This window comes from Mangifera indica, chromosome 1 (genome assembly GCF_011075055.1).
Source record: "Mangifera indica cultivar Alphonso chromosome 1, CATAS_Mindica_2.1, whole genome shotgun sequence".
NCBI lineage: Eukaryota > Viridiplantae > Streptophyta > Magnoliopsida > Sapindales > Anacardiaceae > Mangifera > Mangifera indica.
In genome coordinates this window covers 21,147,653-21,165,545 of record NC_058137.1, presented here as the reverse complement: position 1 = coordinate 21,165,545, position 17,893 = coordinate 21,147,653, and the positions used below count along the sequence as shown (strand labels likewise).

The 17,893-nt window shown below is 31.8% G+C and overlaps 1 protein-coding gene across 1 annotated transcript; it reads left to right on the top strand.

The window, feature by feature from the left end:
• Positions 1–14,516: 14,516 nt before the first annotated feature.
• Positions 14,517–17,893, top strand: LOC123226014. The gene is made up of 3 exons (XM_044650440.1): positions 14,517–15,296; positions 15,850–15,972; positions 16,160–17,893. The coding sequence occupies exons 1-3, from the start codon at positions 14,811–14,813 to the stop codon at positions 17,558–17,560; spliced, it is 2,010 nt and encodes a 669-aa protein (XP_044506375.1). The 5' UTR covers positions 14,517–14,810; the 3' UTR covers positions 17,561–17,893.

Sequence of the window (17,893 nt, the reverse complement as noted above, 5' to 3'; positions counted from 1 at the left end):
AAACACCCACCCATGGCCAGTTAAAAGTAACGGGGTTAAGGGTAAAATTGTCATTTTCTCTATAATATTAAAAAATAAACTAAAATATAATTTCCTTTTGCCCCCCTAAAGTTTGAAAACAAAAATTTCCCCCCAGCCTAAGTTTAAGAAAATGGCAGTTTCACCCTAGGGTTTGGTTTTGAAATCTCCGGCGACCTCTCCGGCTCCGTTGCCGACGGCTTCTCCCTCCCGAAGAATCCTCTCCTTCCGGTGATCGGTTTCCTCCCATTTGGAGGCCCGATCGTCGCCGGAAAAGCGGTGGGAGACGAAGAACTTCGTCGGGGAAGACGAAGTTCTTCGTCTTCCCAGACGAAGTTCTTCGTCTTCCCAGACGAAGACGAAGTTCTTCGTCTCCCACCGCTTTTCCGGCGACGATCGGGCCTCCAAATGGGAGGAAACCGATCACCGGAAGGAGAGGATTCTTCGGGAGGGAGAAGCCGTCGGCAACGGAGCCGGAGAGGTCGCCGGAGATTTCAAAACCAAACCCTAGGGTGAAACTGCCATTTTCTTAAACTTAGGCTGGGGGGAAATTTTTGTTTTCAAACTTTAGGGGGGCAAAAGGAGATAAAATTTTCAGGCGTTAGGGTTCTGTTAAATTTAACTGGCCATGGGTGGGTGTTTGGTATTTCCATAGTTAAAGGGGGGAAACTTGTCATTACAGCATACCTTGGGTGGGAAATAGTCGTTTGGCCAAATTGAAATTAGATGGGTACACATTGAATGAATTATTAGTTAAACCGTGTAAATAGATGTGAATAGAAGAGAAGAGAGAATAGTATAAGAGTCTCGTGCATGACAGCATTATTGATGTTTGGCCATTCCTGGTTTTAAAAAGGGAGAACAATGAAACCACTGGAAGCTCTGAAATAAAACCATATACTTTCCTTGCCTTTTTCTTTTTAAATACAGAAATCCGTTTGAGTAGAATAAATTCTGAATTGAATAACTAACTTTATAACTATTGAATCAGATAAATAAAAAGTTTGATTTTTATATATTATTAAAAAGAATTTAAATTTATATTTTTTTGATATAAAATCTCTTTTTTTTATAATTTAAACGACCCATTGATTGCTTTCATTTTCCAATAACCACAACCATCAGATAAGATTTTCCTTGTCGAATTAGAAACCCTTTAATTTGGCCCTTTTTTTGTTCTTTTTATTAAGTCGTACGTGTTTCAATCTTCTCCTCACATTTCTCTTTCTCTCTCTTTCTCTGGGTGTTTGCTTCTCACTTCATTTTATATTTATATATTCCTCTTCTTCTTTTCCTCTCCTTCTTCATCAATCTTCATGTCATGTTTTATTTATTCATTGAAAAACGTCTGTTTCTGGTAGCTTCAGACAAAACCCACCTTAATTACCAGGTAGATTCAGACACCCTTTTCAGCCCTACAAAAGGTTGGAGTAGTTGTTAATCTTACATATATAATGGAGGTTGTTCTTGCATCATTCCTCAAAAACAGACAACTTTCATTCTGACATCTCACTCTTATCTTTTCCATGTCCGAAACAAACTCTTAATCACTTCAAATTTGTAAAATAATTTATCTTTTAAGACCCACGAAATAAATAATAAGGCCATATTTGTTTTATTAATTAAAATTATTGAATCAAATAAATTAAAATTTTAATATTTAAATATTATCAAATGAGATTTAAATTTACACCTTTTTATACAAAATGTCTCTCAATTTTCGTATCAAACTATCCAGGGCAACTTCCTTTGTCCTTGATAGATGCATATAAGTTTTTTGTTACAGTTTTAATTTAACCCATTTTCTTTCCCTTTTTTTTCAAAGATTCAAAAGCCCTTGTGTCTAAGTTCAACAATTGTCCATATTCCACCCAAGGCAAAAAACGAAGAAAAAGATGACTATGTTCAAGTTATAAATGCCTGTGTTCCACCCAAGACTTCTTAATTTGCAGGCAGGTACAATTTTGCTTCCATCATACAAAAAGCTTAATTATGGATATCATGTGCACCACCCTGCAATCCATCTAAGCCATAGATTCATTGACTCGACTCATCTAACACCTTCGATCCAACGGTCCAAAGCCTTCCCAAACCTTTCTTCTCAAACCCTGAAGATTCCCAAATTTATTTCAACTTTCATATTTTTTTCAATTAAATATACCCTCAAAATTTAAAAATTGCATCATGAATACCGCCAACCCTAAATCCATTATGTCATCATTCATAGTAGTATATTAGTAAAATGATAAATTAGTTTTTATAAAAAAATTATAGGGGAAAAATGGTTATATGGGTTCAATATGATTATTTAAAATAATTTATATATTAATAATGATATGTGATAATATATATCATTTTTTTCTTGATGAGTCGGATTTATCCTCACAACTACTGTACCAAAAGTTTAATATTAAAATATAATAAAAAAATTTTAAACATTTTTTTTATAGAATTCAAATACTTGCGATTATGTTTGGAATCTTACTATTTTCTTACTCTTTCAAACCCTTGGGAGCAGGGTCGAATTGATAAAAACGACTAAAACATCTATAAAATAATATAAAATATATTTTATACATGTGTAAATTCAAAACCTGAAATTTTCTAAAACTTTCTGAAAGATACTTGTTTGGCCAAGTAAGAGAATCCTTGACTGTAAAGAAAACTAAACTAAACCGGGTTGGAGAGAGGAATCTTGATCCATCTGCCATCCAATTCGTGGAGCCTTTTTTTTTTTCAAATGTATTTTGGGAAAAAAGACAACGTCATGAGATTAATATGGAAAGTTGGTGAGATAAATAAATGAACAAAAATTAATTTATTTCTATATTTGGTTTTTCCTCAGTTCCCAAGCAAAACCCACCTGGCTAAGCTTGTAACTACGTGAGTGAGTCCAATTTTCTGAGACTTTTTTTCACTAAAGTCCACCGCTCTCTATTCGCAATCAATTAAATTTATACATATCTTATCGTCATTACACATCTGTTTTCGAGGAAAATAAAATAAGGGTGTTAGGTAATGTTATTATACGATTAAAATAATATCATCAATGGATAGCCTCAACTTGAAATTTTAGTGATTTCTTTAGATCATTCAACTCGTAGATTCACATTAAAATGTTAAGATATTAATAAGTGAAAGTTTATATTTAAAAAATAACCAATGTATTACAAAGTAATATATCTTTCAATAATCAAGTATAAACAAAGATATAATATTGTATAAACTAATTATATGGCAATGTTTGTGTATACACACATATGCGTAGTCCTTTTTAGAGTGTGCGTTTTTTCTTTTTTCAATAAAATTATGTGTATTCACTCTGAATATACAAATGTGTACACACACACACACACACACACACACACACACATATATATATATATCATTATATGATTAAATAATTTTTAATTAAAGATGAAATAACACTTAATCATGTAATGATACATATGAGTATTTATATATTTATGTATCCAAAATAGGTACACATAGTATTACTTTTTTTTTTCCTAGTTAAATATGGTGACTTGAATTCTGCAACATGTGTTTCAGAAGAAGAAGCGTTCAAGCATTATAACAAGTCAAAACGAGATTGCTCAACGAGTTGCTTATTGTTATTCCACAAGCATATGTTTTGATTGTTTTAGTTTGAAACGGGTTTGTTTCATCCAAATGACCATTCCTCAAATGGAATGATCGTTACATTGCATATATAAATTTTGCAGTTCAAAAATTTAGATTTTTTCATATAAATTCTTGTTTTTTTTTTTTTTCTTACCCTATTTGTGGTTGTTTGGTTTCATTATGATTTACTTGGGAATTTCGTATAACAAGTGTTATCAGAGCAAGGCTCTAATTGTGTTTATTTCAACATCATTAATTAGGGTTAAAAATTGAGAAGTTTGATGGTACAACTAGCTTTGCAATTTGGCATGTTCGAATTATGGCAGTATTGATCAAGAACAGTACCACGAAGGCATTGCATTGGGAAAGCAAAGCAACCTGAGAATATGAACAATGATGAATGGGGTGATATAGATGAATGAGCTCTTCTGTCGATTTAGTTGGTTTTGTGTATAAACTTGCTTAGAGAAGTTATGGAGGAAAAGCCTGTTGCAAGAGCATGGATGAAATTGGAAGATAAATACTAAAAGAAATCTCTCAATCACCAAGTTACAGTTAAAGCAACATCTCTTCACTTTGTGGATGTTAGAAAGTACATCACTAAATTCACATCTAGCTGAGTTTCTTCTATTATTACATAATTGAGTAAAATTGATGTGAAAATTAAGATTGAAGATCAGGCGCTTTTATTGTTGTGTTTATTGTCTGCTTTCTATAAGAACTATAAAGACACTATGATTAGTACTTTAGACAATACATATGATATGCTCGCCAAGCTTTTGTTTATTAGCAAGTTCAAGCATTGTTGGAACCCGACTGATATTCCATGTTGAGATATGCTCGTAGAGGGTTTGTAGAAGGTGCAAAATTATGTTGAAGATTGAAGTTTGTATTTGTAAATTCGTGTCTATGTAGAGATTATTAGATATAGTAACCTAAATTTAGAAAGAGATGTTCTAGATGAAAAATCGAAAGTTTCAATATCAAAACAGGTATTTCGGTGAGGTGAATAGGTATTTCAGGTGTTGTAACAATTTAGAATGAAATCGTTCTATTAACTATTTATTAGTCATTACATAAGCATTTTAGTTGGTTCAATTAAAAATATTTTTGTTTCATCTTTTATAGGTGTTTCATCAAATGAAACAGTATTTTATTGCAAATATAAATTTTGTTGTTCGTGAATTCATTAAAAAGTTGAGAGAGAGAGAGAGATTTGCTAAAGTGCTAATTAAAGTTTAGAGTTTTCTCAATTTAAGTCTTTTAAGTAAATTCTTATATTTTTATTTTTCGCCCTATTAGTTGATTGTTTGATTTGATAATGCATTATTTAGACTTTTGCTTAGCATATTGTTTAAAAAAAAAGGAAGAATTATGATTTTTTTTTTTTCAATACAGAAAAGTTTTGTCAAATTTGTATTTACTAGCAGAAACGGGTAATAACAATGATACATAATTCAAAAAAAAAAAAAAAAAACAAAGATCTGTACTTAAAGAATACAAGCTATGTCTGGTTACACGGGCATTGATGATGCACAATTTTATATGCCAAATTAATTTAGGTCGACCAAAAAAGTAATAATATTACTACAAATCGACCAAAACTTTTTGGAATCCCGACGTATAAAATTTTGATTCAATATATATAGCTGCTACTTTTATATATAAAATTCTTTTTCCGCTATCCAACAATCTACCAACTAAACATGATGTGTTCAATTATGAAAAATAATTGAATTAATATTATTTTTATATAAAATAAATTTAATATTTTTTTATTTTTAATTTAAAAGTATTTAATTATATGATGATAAAATATTTTTATAACCTAATTTTACATCAAATATATATGTACATAATTTTATTATTATAATAATAATAATTATTAATATATAGATCTCACGCAAATATCCTATGTAAGAAATTTTTATCACGAAGTTTGTATCACTTAATATAAGAGGTAAAACAATTTTAGAGAAGGGTTTTTAACTATAAACTCTTACAATAATTGTATTTATTTATAGTTGAATTAGCTAAATTATAATGATGATAAATATTATTTTCTTTTATTGTTTTTTTTATTCAAGCTTAAAATTTCGAGTAAAAACAATGTTATATTTATCCAGTTTTGAGTATTTAATGAGGTACTTAAATAGTATTATTATATGATTGAGTGTTATTTTATTCTTAATTTAAAATAATTTAATAGTATAATAATATATCTAATTAGATATTTAAAATTAGGTATACATAATTTTATTGTTTTAATAAGTAGTGAAATTATATGGTGTGATCAAAATTCCTATAAAACTTGTTCAAAAATCTTAATTAAACCTACTCAAAATTAAGTGATATTACTTTTGGGATTGGAATCTAGTAATGATATTTTAAACTCTCTTTAATAAGTTTTGTTATGTTTTTAGTTTAAAAAAAACTATACATACTTATTTTGAGTACATAAATGAATATATATTTTATGTGTATTATTATATGATTGAACGACTTTGAATTAAAACACTCAATTATGTAATGATATATATAAATTTATATTCATTTATATAATTAAAATAGATATACAAAGTATTACTTTTTAGTTTTATATCAAAAGTATCAATTTGAACCGATCAAATTTAGGTTGAATAACAATTTTGTCAGAAAATATATGAGTTTGATCCCTAAAAAATAAAATCAATTAAAGGAATAAAACCCTAAAAAAGTAGAAATTTTGAAGGGAGACAATGCTTGTGATTGCTTTGATTAAGATAGGTAAACCATTAAATGCAAGGAAAATTAAGTACCTGTGTTGAGTTATGGAGGAAATTAAAGTGCACTTTGGTCACAAGTACCAGTCGCTCATCGCTTTCAAGCTTTTACTGTATAAATGCTTCTTTCCAGAGGTTCCTTGTATCGGAATTACATCTCTCCTCTGAGCCATATGCTATTTATGATAATAAAATTAAAATTAGATATACTTTCAGAGCCGAAATCCTAGACTTGACAACAACAACAATAATAATAATAATAATAATAATGCTGTGAATTTTAACTTTGTTTAAATCTGAGTTTGATGGTAGATAATACTGGAAGAAGAATTTTTACCAAAACACACAGCAAAATCTGAATTCTGACAGATAATAGACAGCAGATCTCCCCATATCTGGCCTTCTACAGTTCATCATTCACCAAATTTCTGGCATTGTCGCTCATAGTCCATAAAACAAGCCTAATACAACTAAATAACAATTCCCCAAGGCATGTGTCTGAGTATCACAAACAATCCAGTTTCCAAGCAAGGCCACATATTTGTATATTTAAATCAGGAAGAGGCCACGTCTACTGTTTTTCTGGCAGTTGGCTGTGAAACCTCATGAAATCAATCAAAATCAAATCAATCAGAGCGTCAGGCATGCGTGGGAGGAGGAGTCCACAATCAGAATAAAAATATTGGGTTGTTGACACGTGGTGGTTGAGGTATAGGGTTTTGGCGGTGATTGTGGAGGACGGTCATTTCATTTTGCTAGGTAAATAGCCAATCTTGTCACGTTTCTGAAAGCATACCATTGGCTTACCATTCTTCTTCTTTTTTTTTTTTTTAAATTATATTTTAAAATGGGATAAGTGCTTAAATCATGAAATTATGAGGGAGGAGGCAGATGCTTTGACTAGATTTGTCCAAATAATAACTCAATAATCACAATCCACAAACCCACTTTCCTATAGTCTAGAATTATTGGACTGTCTCATTCATGCCTAACTTCTAGCCTAACACTTGATATCAATATCTTTCATGCTCCCTAATCTGCTAACATTAGTACCTTTTAAGCTTGTAATTAAATTAATCACTCTTTCAAGTTTGTTAGGTGGATGGGCTACCTCTTTATTTGGCTATCATTTACTTCAAATTTTATAATTTTGAGTCACTTTTGATAATAATCCAAAGAATAATTAAGACTTCTAACTCTCCAATTAAGAAATCAGTTAGATCATATCAATCACTTTGTGCTTTCTTTCTATTGCAAATCAAAAAGGCCCAAACAGGCCCAAATTAACTCTCCAATTAAGGTTTATGTTTGTCTCTAAGGATGGGCTAAGTCATGAAATATTGAGAGATCCAATTTGCAATAATCTTGACTTTTGTTTTCCTCACATCCTGAAGCCATTTTGCATCTTCACTTGTTGAAAATCTCAGGTCTACATGGTGAGCCTGTTATGTGCTTTAGTTAGAGACAATGTACTCGGACGATCAATAGAAAATGGATCTCTTTTCTTATTGTAGCTCTTATGTTTTCCTCCCCTCTTAAGTGGACTAACCATTGCGCACGTACATGACATTCCTCCCCTCTAAAACACTTCCTTGTCCCTCAAGGAAGAATCCAGGAAATCAAATTTATAGGTCTTGGAGATTCTCCCAAGTTGCATCCGATGGAGAAAGGCCTTGCCAGTGGACCAAGACTTCTTCTCTATTCTTTCTTCTCCTCCTTTCAAGAATGGCGCGAGGAATAACAGTGAGAGACCCAATAGCCCAATCATAAACTCCTACATAAACTCTAATCTTCTTCTTAAGCCAAGAGACATGGAACACAAGATGAAATTTATAATCTTCTGGGAGCTTCAATTTATAAGCTACAGGGCCAATCTTTTCAATTTATAATTGTTATATGCTTTAGTTAGAGACCGTGTAATTGGACGATTAAGAGACAATGGAACCTTTTTCGTATTATAGTTCTTGTTTAAACACAAAGTGTCCTGCATCTTAAGTGGACTGGCCATTTCTCAGGTGTCCCACTTCATTGTGCACGTTTGTGACAGAGCCTCAGATTAAGAAACATAATGGGCAAAGGACTATTTTCCATCCAAGTTTTAGTTTAATCTCAAAAGGATATCTGTAATAGTTTAAAAATCCAAATATTCATCTGTAAACTAATTTTTATTAAAATTTTTTATTAGAGACGAAGATAAAATCATCATTTTATCACTAAACTTTAAAACTCTAAAAAACTATATTATTTTACTATTATAGTTTAGAAAACTAACAATTTTTCTTTAAAATTAAATTTTAAAAACTTATTATTTCTCTCTTAAGATTTGAAAATCTTTTCCAACCAACAAATCTAGTGAATCGTTGGTGATTGGAATGACAGGAGGATTGCTTCTGGACGACAAAGTATCTATAGATAGGGGTTTGAATTTTTAAACTATACCGGTGTCATTTTGAGATTAAGTGAAAACTTGGGTGGGAAAAAGTCCTTTGCCCAAACATAATTCTAACATTAGAAAGTGTACTCTTTTATGAATTTTCTGTTTTTTAAAATAATAAAAAAGGTTGGTTGATCCAAAAAATAAAAATGAGTTTGACATGTATGTATGGATAGTGGTTTACTCACAAAATATGAAAAAAAAAAAGGAAATTAATTTATTTCTTATACAAAGAGTAAATTCTTTTAAATTATAAAATAAAATCAATTTCAGGAGATTGATAAAAATATATGAGAGCAAAATCCATGTGATTTATCTACAGACCTTGTTGGACAACAATGGCAAATATGCTACTGGAAAAATTCTTGATAGCCCTGAAAATCATCAATAATTTAGAATAAGAGAGAAGAACACATGATTTGGTTGAATGAAAGAGAAAGAGAGAGATGAAATTGATTCACACTGTCCATCACTCCAAGTAGAGGTGACAATGGATCAGGTTGGGTCTAAGACTTGTACAATAGCGAACCTTATAAGTTAGGTTGGTTTGATGGAAGTATGAGATTCACAGTCCGACCTTATATACATAAAGTAGGGTTAGACTCTATAGTAATTGGTCAAGTCTACGAGCCAACCTATTAATTTTTTTAAAAAGTATTTTTTAATTAAATTTTTTTTTAAATTATGTTTTCTTAAATCGTCAACAGTAATAGATCAATCTATAGATCTTTTGTCTAGGCTCACAATCTGACCTACTCCTAATAGCCCATGGGTTGGGCCCGCCTACTGCAATAACAGATCAAACCCTTCCGTGTTGAGTTTTTTCCAGACTTTGAGCCAAGCCAACCTGTGCCCAATTGACGCCTCTAAGGATCTCTTAAGTCATTAGAGAAGATGATATTGCTTCCAAATCTAATTAAAACCCTCTCGAACTTTCTGTTCAATTTCAATACAAAATTATTATGCCTTAAAACATAACAACTACAAAAATGGAAAATGAAAAGTTAGATATATAGATACCCACATGGTCACCAAATTGAGTGGTAATCAAACTGGGTTGGGCTCAACATCGAATACATATTTGTAGAAATTTCTCCATTGGTATATCTCTATTCAGAAACTAGAAATACACTCTCTAACCAATTAAATCGAATAAATAAAATTTCAAATTTAGTGATTTATTGAATAAATCCTTATTCTCATTCAAACTATTTTTATCATTCAAATTACTACTCTGAGACCCATGCCATTCAATTGGGTTAGGACTTGCAAATTTAAAATTAAATTCAAACACGGACCAATATTATTGGATTAAAGATAAAGTGCAGGTGCCACGTAATAGTGGAAGGCTGAATGAAGCCTAGAATTAGAGACCCGGAGAAAGTGAAAAATCTTTTGTACCCACAAAGTCCATTCTGCGAGACCATCAGGATCATAATCATCGTCTAGATCGGAAAAGGATCAGAATCATCGCCTAGATCAAAACACGTGGCGCTTCCGCTGTAATTATAGTAAATTAGCTGCACCGTACAACTTCGCCAAACGTGTCAATTTCAAGTCGTCGGATCATTGAGTGTTTTACACATCTGCGATCCCAGTCAATGGTCAAAGTTAAATTCAACACCCTTCTTCCTCAATTCTTAAATTCATTATGCCAGCATTATCTAATCCACATTCAATTTCAAAATATAATAATTTTGTCAATAAGGAATAAATTGAATAATATATTTATAAAATTTTCTTTTTCCCTCTTTAAAGAAATAAAAATGAATTTTTATATAGGCATACAAAAATTAAGTAAATCTATAAAATTAAGAAATAAATTTATGTTATCTGATTTTTTTTTTAAAAGGAAAAATTTTGTTCGAGTTATCCCCTTTTTTTATAAGTGAGCTAACCATATTGAATAGATAAAATCTAATTTCCAATTTAAAATCTTTAAAAACCATAACTAGAGAATCGGTTGTGGACAAATTATTTTTCAAATCAATAATTAAAGTTGCATAATCCGCCAACGCCTGCGTCAAACATAAATTTCCAAGAGTGCTTGCATTGCTATACACAATCTTTTTATCACCTCCAAACGTGATAGATTTCCCATAAAACATGTGTTGCAGTTGCAAAATTTTCCCGGAAACCAAACATACATATATGTGGATCTATATATACAAATGAAGAAGATGAGTTAGCTCAAGAAAAAGGAGAAGGGCTTTGAAAGGAGAAGTTGCATCGAAGATGAAGCCGATGTTGTGAGTGAACCAATCGATGTCTCCTTCATTGTTGGTAAACATGGCAAATGGGCTGGCTCGGTACTATAGCAGGCAAAGCCGGATCCATTACTAATACATACTTATTTAAAAAATTAATTAATTAATATTTACAATACAAAAAATTATTTTTTATTTAAATTAACGGGCTAACATGTTTAAGGCCAGGGTTATGGCCTTTATGTACTTTTCAAGGCCCCCCTCAAAAGCTTACAATTGTGTAAGTCTTAAATCTGAGGAGCCACATTAAAGTTAGTCTGACCTGACCCATTGACACCTCTAATTATTGGTATAAACAAAGATGAAAGAATATTGTTAAATTTTGTTTGACACAAAAATAATGTATAGCATAAAGTGATTTATATAATTCCAAATAGTATAATATAATGTTTGGTAATAAAATAATAAATACTAAAACCAACTTACTAAAGCATAGCTTATATATATGTTTATTTAAAAAACATTATTTGAAAATATATTAAGCTTGTTTGTCTAAAACCCTAATGTTAAATATCTGAATCTTTAGTTTTCATTTATAAGTTCGTGAACAATCTTGCTTTGAAACAAACAGGACAGGTTGAAAGAAAACGAATAGAGAAATCAAATCAAATAATTGATTTTCTTTTCTTTTATTCAAGTGGGTTCCATCTTTTCTCTCCATGCAGGTAGTAGGGATCAATATCGTTTGATCATGACCAGGATCAATTTTGTTGATACATGATCAAATCAACATTTAGTTTAAATTTTGAATTTATAGATTAAATAATAAATAATATTCACTTTAATTAAATAATATATATTATTATCCAAATGGTAGTGTAAATGATAAAAAGGGAAATTTTATATGTAAGAGAGCATGAGTTTAAATTTTCTCTGACAATATATTAATATTAAACTCTTAATTTATTTAGTTTAGTAGTTATAAGATCAATCATTGAATCCAAAGTTTGTTATACTCGATCTGATTGATTCGATTGTAATATGACTAGTTTAACTTAGATGAAATTCATTGATTTATCCTACTTAATGTGATTGGTTCAATGTTAATGTGACAATTCAATTCAAATAAGGTTTTTTGTTACCTAATAAACAACCATCTCCACGGGCCATTTGACTGGTATTAATGCAAATTTAATATGAATGATTTATTATTTAGTTTATTAATTAAATAATAAATAATATTCTATTTGTAAGAATTTGTATGGTTCAACAATCACAACTTATTGATGCACATTTTATATATATTATTGATTGTTTAGTTTATTAATTAAATAATAAATAATATATATTAAAATGACAGTTGTGATTGCTGAACATACATAGAACAGAATAGAATAGCCTAACAACTGCTAGCCCTTGACCTTGATATTATTTATTTATATCATGTAAACAAATAGTTTAATATATGGAAATGGAATGGAACTGCCGCACTACTGCCACCACCCTCCAACAAACTTGGCCCTTCTCCACCTGATCTCGTCCACCAAGCCTTGACGATCCATTGATCTAACGAAGTCTCACCACAAATTAAGAGAAGTGCGTTTTGGTCTAGTTCAGCCCTATCCTTCTCCTATTTCTCCTCTAAACCCCCCAACTTTGATTGCTGTAATTTTTCCCCCCTATCCACTAGGGTTGTGCATAATTCAATTCAAACTGTAAAACTGAATCAAACCGTTTAAAAATTATAGTTTGATTTGATTTAGTTTATAAAATAGTTTGGTTTGGATTAAAATTTTCTACGCTATTTTTTTTTTTTTTTTAGTTCAGGTTATGGTTTGAGCAATTTTTAACTCAAATCAACCTGTAACCCATATTTAAAAAAGTGTATATATATATGTTTGACAAAATTTTCTAATAAACAATTATGTGCACAACTTGTTTTTAATATTTATTTTGTTATTTTCTGTATCTATATATTGTATATTTATTTTATACGAGTATATTGTGTTTTAGAAAATTATAATTCAAATAATTTTATTAAATGATATATATAATTTTAAAATATTCAAACCATAATAGTCAAATTGTGTATCATATAATATATCAAAAACTCAATTTACCATATCCTGTATTAGATTATATGATATACATTTTGAAAATTAAAATAATAAACTATTAATAAAATATTATAATTGAGACATCATTATTTTGAAAAACATCACAAACACTTTTAATATTTAAAATTTTTTTTATATATACCCCTAATGCATTCATTTTCTCTAAAAAAAAGTATCAATTCGTATAGGAAATATGTATTGTAACGCAAGATACATATTATATCATATAATATGTTTACTGTATCATATTAATTTAATATATTTTATGATACTTATCATTTTCTATCTGTATCGTATCATATCGTAAGACATAATATGTATATTATATCGTAAGATACTGATAATTATGGTTTAAATCATAATCTAAACAGGACTAAATCGTATTTTTTCAGTTTTGTTTGGTTTGAAACCTAAAATGTTTTGGTTTGGTTTGAAAAATTTTTAAACCGTTTTTTTAATTTAGTTAAAAAAATCTCTTAAATTGCATCAAACCGGACACTTATTCCCACCCAAGGTTTGGTAAAAATCCAAACTCATACTCACTAACTTTTAAAAACTCAAATACTTATCATTTTGTTAAAATTTACTAATAAAGTTAAAGGTAAAAATGTCATTTAGATAAAATTATTAAAAAAAAACCAAAAATTTATTACATTATTTCCTAGATTTAAAAACTACTAAGTCTCTCACCCAACTTTTGAAAAGTAACAATTTCCCCCCTAAGGTTTAATTTTTTCTTTTATTCTTTAGCAATCATTCTCTAACCAACCTCTCATACCAACGTGCCCTCCAATTTACCAAAAAAGGATGAATCGTCAATCAATCGAAGACTGACCGTCAAATTCATCAGCCAAAGTCTGTGTGATGCACAAATCTGTGTGGATTGATCAACGCATAAATCTACTAGACACAAATATTTCAGATATTTTTAATGTATTTAGTTCATATAATTTTTTATTAATACAAATGAAATATTAACACAAAAATATATTAATTCAAAAATTATTATATATAAATTATTATTATGTTTAGTAAAATTTTTGTGTATAAATAATTATTATTTTTATTTAATAATAACGAAATAATATTTTATTTAAATATTTTTAATTTTTTATTAATATCAACTGAAGATAATAATTATCCTAATTTGTCCAAACATATTATTAATTTATGTTTATTGATATTCAAGAACATTAATTTAAGATAATTTTTTATTAATTCGATAATAAATGCCGAAGCCCATAACATCTTACTTATGTATTAATCATTTGAAAGGCATTTACCAAATCATTGCTTTGAATTTTCTTTTGCTTAACCAAAAAAAAAAAAAATCCTTGCTTTGAACAGTTGAACAAATAACAAAAAGCCACGTGTTAATCTCACATGATCTCGACCATCTCTGATTCCCATACTCCTCCTACTCTCTTTACTCTTTTCTTTACACAGTGTACAGTCTGTACCTGTGACTAGTGGAAGCCATCAAACCCTTCTCGATTCACCTCAATTTCCTCATTTTTCTTGTCCCCCTTCTTTAACCTCTAGTCTTCTCCGCACAACGAAAAATCATGCCTTTTCCAATTCACTCATTAATTTTGTCCACCTCTTTCTTCTTCATGTTTGCGTCGCGTTTTAGATCTAAGTTTCAATAATGTTAAGACAAAACAACTCAAATTTTCTTCCTGGGAAAATCCGAAAACGTGGCTCTTCATCTTCGCTTTCCTCGACTTCATCATCAATCGTTCAGAATAATCGATCTAAGCGCGCGATTCTGATTGGGAAAAGGGGGGGATCCAGTACACCAGTGCCCGCATGGAGACTGATGCGGAAGTTTTCTTCCAAGCCCGCATTACGCACCATTGACTCGAACGGTGAAAGTGGAAGCGGCAGCGGCGGCGGAAAAGGGAAACAGCAGTTGCAGCAGCAGGTCTCCGTGAGGAAGTTGGCGGCTACTTTGTGGGAAATGAACGAGATGCCGTCGCCGAAAATCAAAGAGAATGGCGGTGGTGAGTTTGATGAGAGGAGATTGAGAAGAGAGGCGAGAGCGAGAGAGAAAGAAAGGGCAGCGGCGAGGTCTTTGCATTCGGGTTCTTTGCCTCCGCATTTGTCGGATCCTTCTCATAGTCCAGTTTCTGAGGTGGGTTTGCTTTTAAATTTTTGTTTGGTTGGGTTTTTAAAGTTTTAGTTTTTCTGGGTTTAGGTGATATTGGAAAGAAAGTAGTTTAATTTCATAGTGATTTGGATTGTCATCTCACTGAAGATTTGATGGGGGTGGTTTGATTTCTTTAACATGACAAACTCTTTCAAAAGTTTTAAAATCTCAAATCCTTGATGTTGACATCAAATAAAATAATCTCATAGTGATATTGTCAATTCTGTGCTATATTAAGGTCATGTTTTCTACTGTAGATTTGACAGAACACCAATGATCTTTTGGATCTACATAGGTGGTTGTTTTTGTTATGGGAAGAGTAATTGGGTATGGTTTGTGTGGTTATTTAAGTTGATGATATATGTCAAATAAACCTTGGTTTCTATTAACATAAAATCAGTCAAATGGTTGGAATTGCAGGGGCCAGTCACAGTACAATGGGATGCAACAGAATTATGTTTGTTATTGTTGTCTTTTGCTGTCAATGGGGTGTTGGATCGAGGTTATTGATTTTGTGAAATTAATTGTGTTTTTGTAGAGGATAGATCGATCTGGAATGGGTAGTCGCCATCAAAGAGGGTCATCCGTTTCTCAAATACTTAGATTTATGGAACACAATGGGAGAGCATTGGATTCTGTTAGCAATGCCAGTTTGATGGAGGTAACTGTGTCTTTGAAAGGATGATATTTAGCTCTTGAATGTTATTTTTTCGAGGATTAAACTTAGATTGTAGAGTTCTAAAATTTAAAGTTATATTCTGAAATGTGAGCTAAGCAGATCTTGTCTACCTTTTATTTGGAAACTTACGTATGGATAAGTGTTCTAATCTCTTTGTTGAATGAAGCAGATTGAGACAAGATCTCCAGCCCAGACTCCTAATGGATCAACTGTTGGAGTTAAGAACCGTTTGAAGGATGCTAGCAATGCGTTGATGACATCTAAAGAGCTACTCAAAATTATTAACCGCATGTGTGGTCGAGAAGATCAGCCTTCTTCAAGCATGTCCCTTATCTCAGCCTTACATGCCGAGCTAGAAAGAGCACGCTTCCAAGTTAATCAGGTTATCCAGGAACAGCGCTCCAACCAGAATGAGATAAACCATCTAATAAGGTGTTTTGCTGAAGAAAAGGCAACATGGAAAAGCAAGGAGCAGGAAGTGGTTGAGGCCGCTATTGAGTCTATTGTGGGGGAACTTGAGGTAGAAAGGAAGTTGAGGAGACGGTTTGAAAGCTTGAACAAGAAGCTAGGCAAAGAGCTGGCTGAGACTAAAGCATCATTTCTTAAGGCAGTGAAAGAACTTGAGAGTGAGAAGAAGGCAAGAGTGTTTATTGAACAAGTATGTGACAAGATAGCCAAAGGCATTGGTGATGATCAATCTGAAGTGGAAGAACTTAAGGGAGAATCTGCTGTAGTTCATGAAGAGGTTGAGATAGAAAGGGAAATGATGCAGTTAGCTGATGTATTGCGTGAAGAGAGAGCTCAAATGAAACTCGCAGGGGCTAATTATCAACTTGAAGAAAAGAATGCTGCCATTGATAAAATGAGGGATCAACTTGAAGCTTTTACAGGAACCAAAAAGGTAAAAGAAAAAGGGCGTCTTTCTGTAAACCAACCAACCAATGAGGAGATTGCAGCCTATTTAAGCAGAACCCATTTCGGTTCTCATCAGAATGAAGAAAATGAGGATGATGGAGAAGTAGACGATGGAGTAGAGTGTGAAGAAGACTCGGCTGAAAGTGATCTACATTCCATTGAATTAAATATGGATAATAATAAGAGCTACAAGTGGGCTTATGATCCTGGAGCTACTCATGATACAAGACTGCCTCCATTTGACGAAGAGGCAATCAAGGGGAGGAAGTCTACCTCTGGCAAAGCACCTAGAAGGAACACTTCATTGCAGCGGAGCATATCAGATGGAGTTGATTGGGGAATCCAAGCTGAAAGGCTCCAAAATTCAGGAGATGACTTACAGTGGGGAAGACCGGCTGAACCAGGGAAGCAAGCCCAAGTAAAAGGTTATGGAGATGAATTACACGGGTTTAAATCAGCAAAAGGTCTTAGGGACCAGTTTTCATCCATTTCTCAGATGGGAACTTCCAGAGTATATGCTAGTCCAACACGTCTTTCACAAGATCAAGGCAATGTGGCTCATGAGCGGCCTCCTATGGTGTCTGGGAGCATTTTGAAGTCGAGGCTAGCAGAGTCCAGAGGTGATGGCCAGAATGTGAGGAAGTTGAGATGGTGAGACACGGTTTTGTGTGGACAATGTGCTTCGTTCACAATCCCCGGTAGTTTTTGAAAGGCAAGGAAGGCTTGCCAATGGCATTGTAGAGGAAAGATTCAGACTCTGAAAAGTTGTGTTGTTGCTGATTAATGGTTTGTTTGTCATTCCTGGAGCAGTTGAAGTTGAAGCAATCACTGCATCGTCGGTAGAAATGTTAATGTTTGTGTTCATAGGATGCCTGTTGAAAGCTGTGGCAATCAGATGAAACATCTCCTGTACAAAAACTTCCTAGTAAAACTGAACTGTAATCATGCTGGAAGACCCTAATATTTTGCCTGCTTTGGTTTTCCTTTC

Bases quoted from the DNA above. Each gene is read 5' to 3' on its own strand.
- LOC123226014 (XM_044650440.1), top strand. From the start codon at position 14,811: ATGTTAAGACAAAACAACTCAAATTTTCTTCCTGGGAAAATCCGAAAA. The intron at 15,297-15,849 runs GTGGGTTTGCTT...GTGTTTTTGTAG, and splicing joins CTCATAGTCCAGTTTCTGAG to AGGATAGATCGATCTGGAAT. The intron at 15,973-16,159 runs GTAACTGTGTCT...TGAATGAAGCAG, and splicing joins GCAATGCCAGTTTGATGGAG to ATTGAGACAAGATCTCCAGC.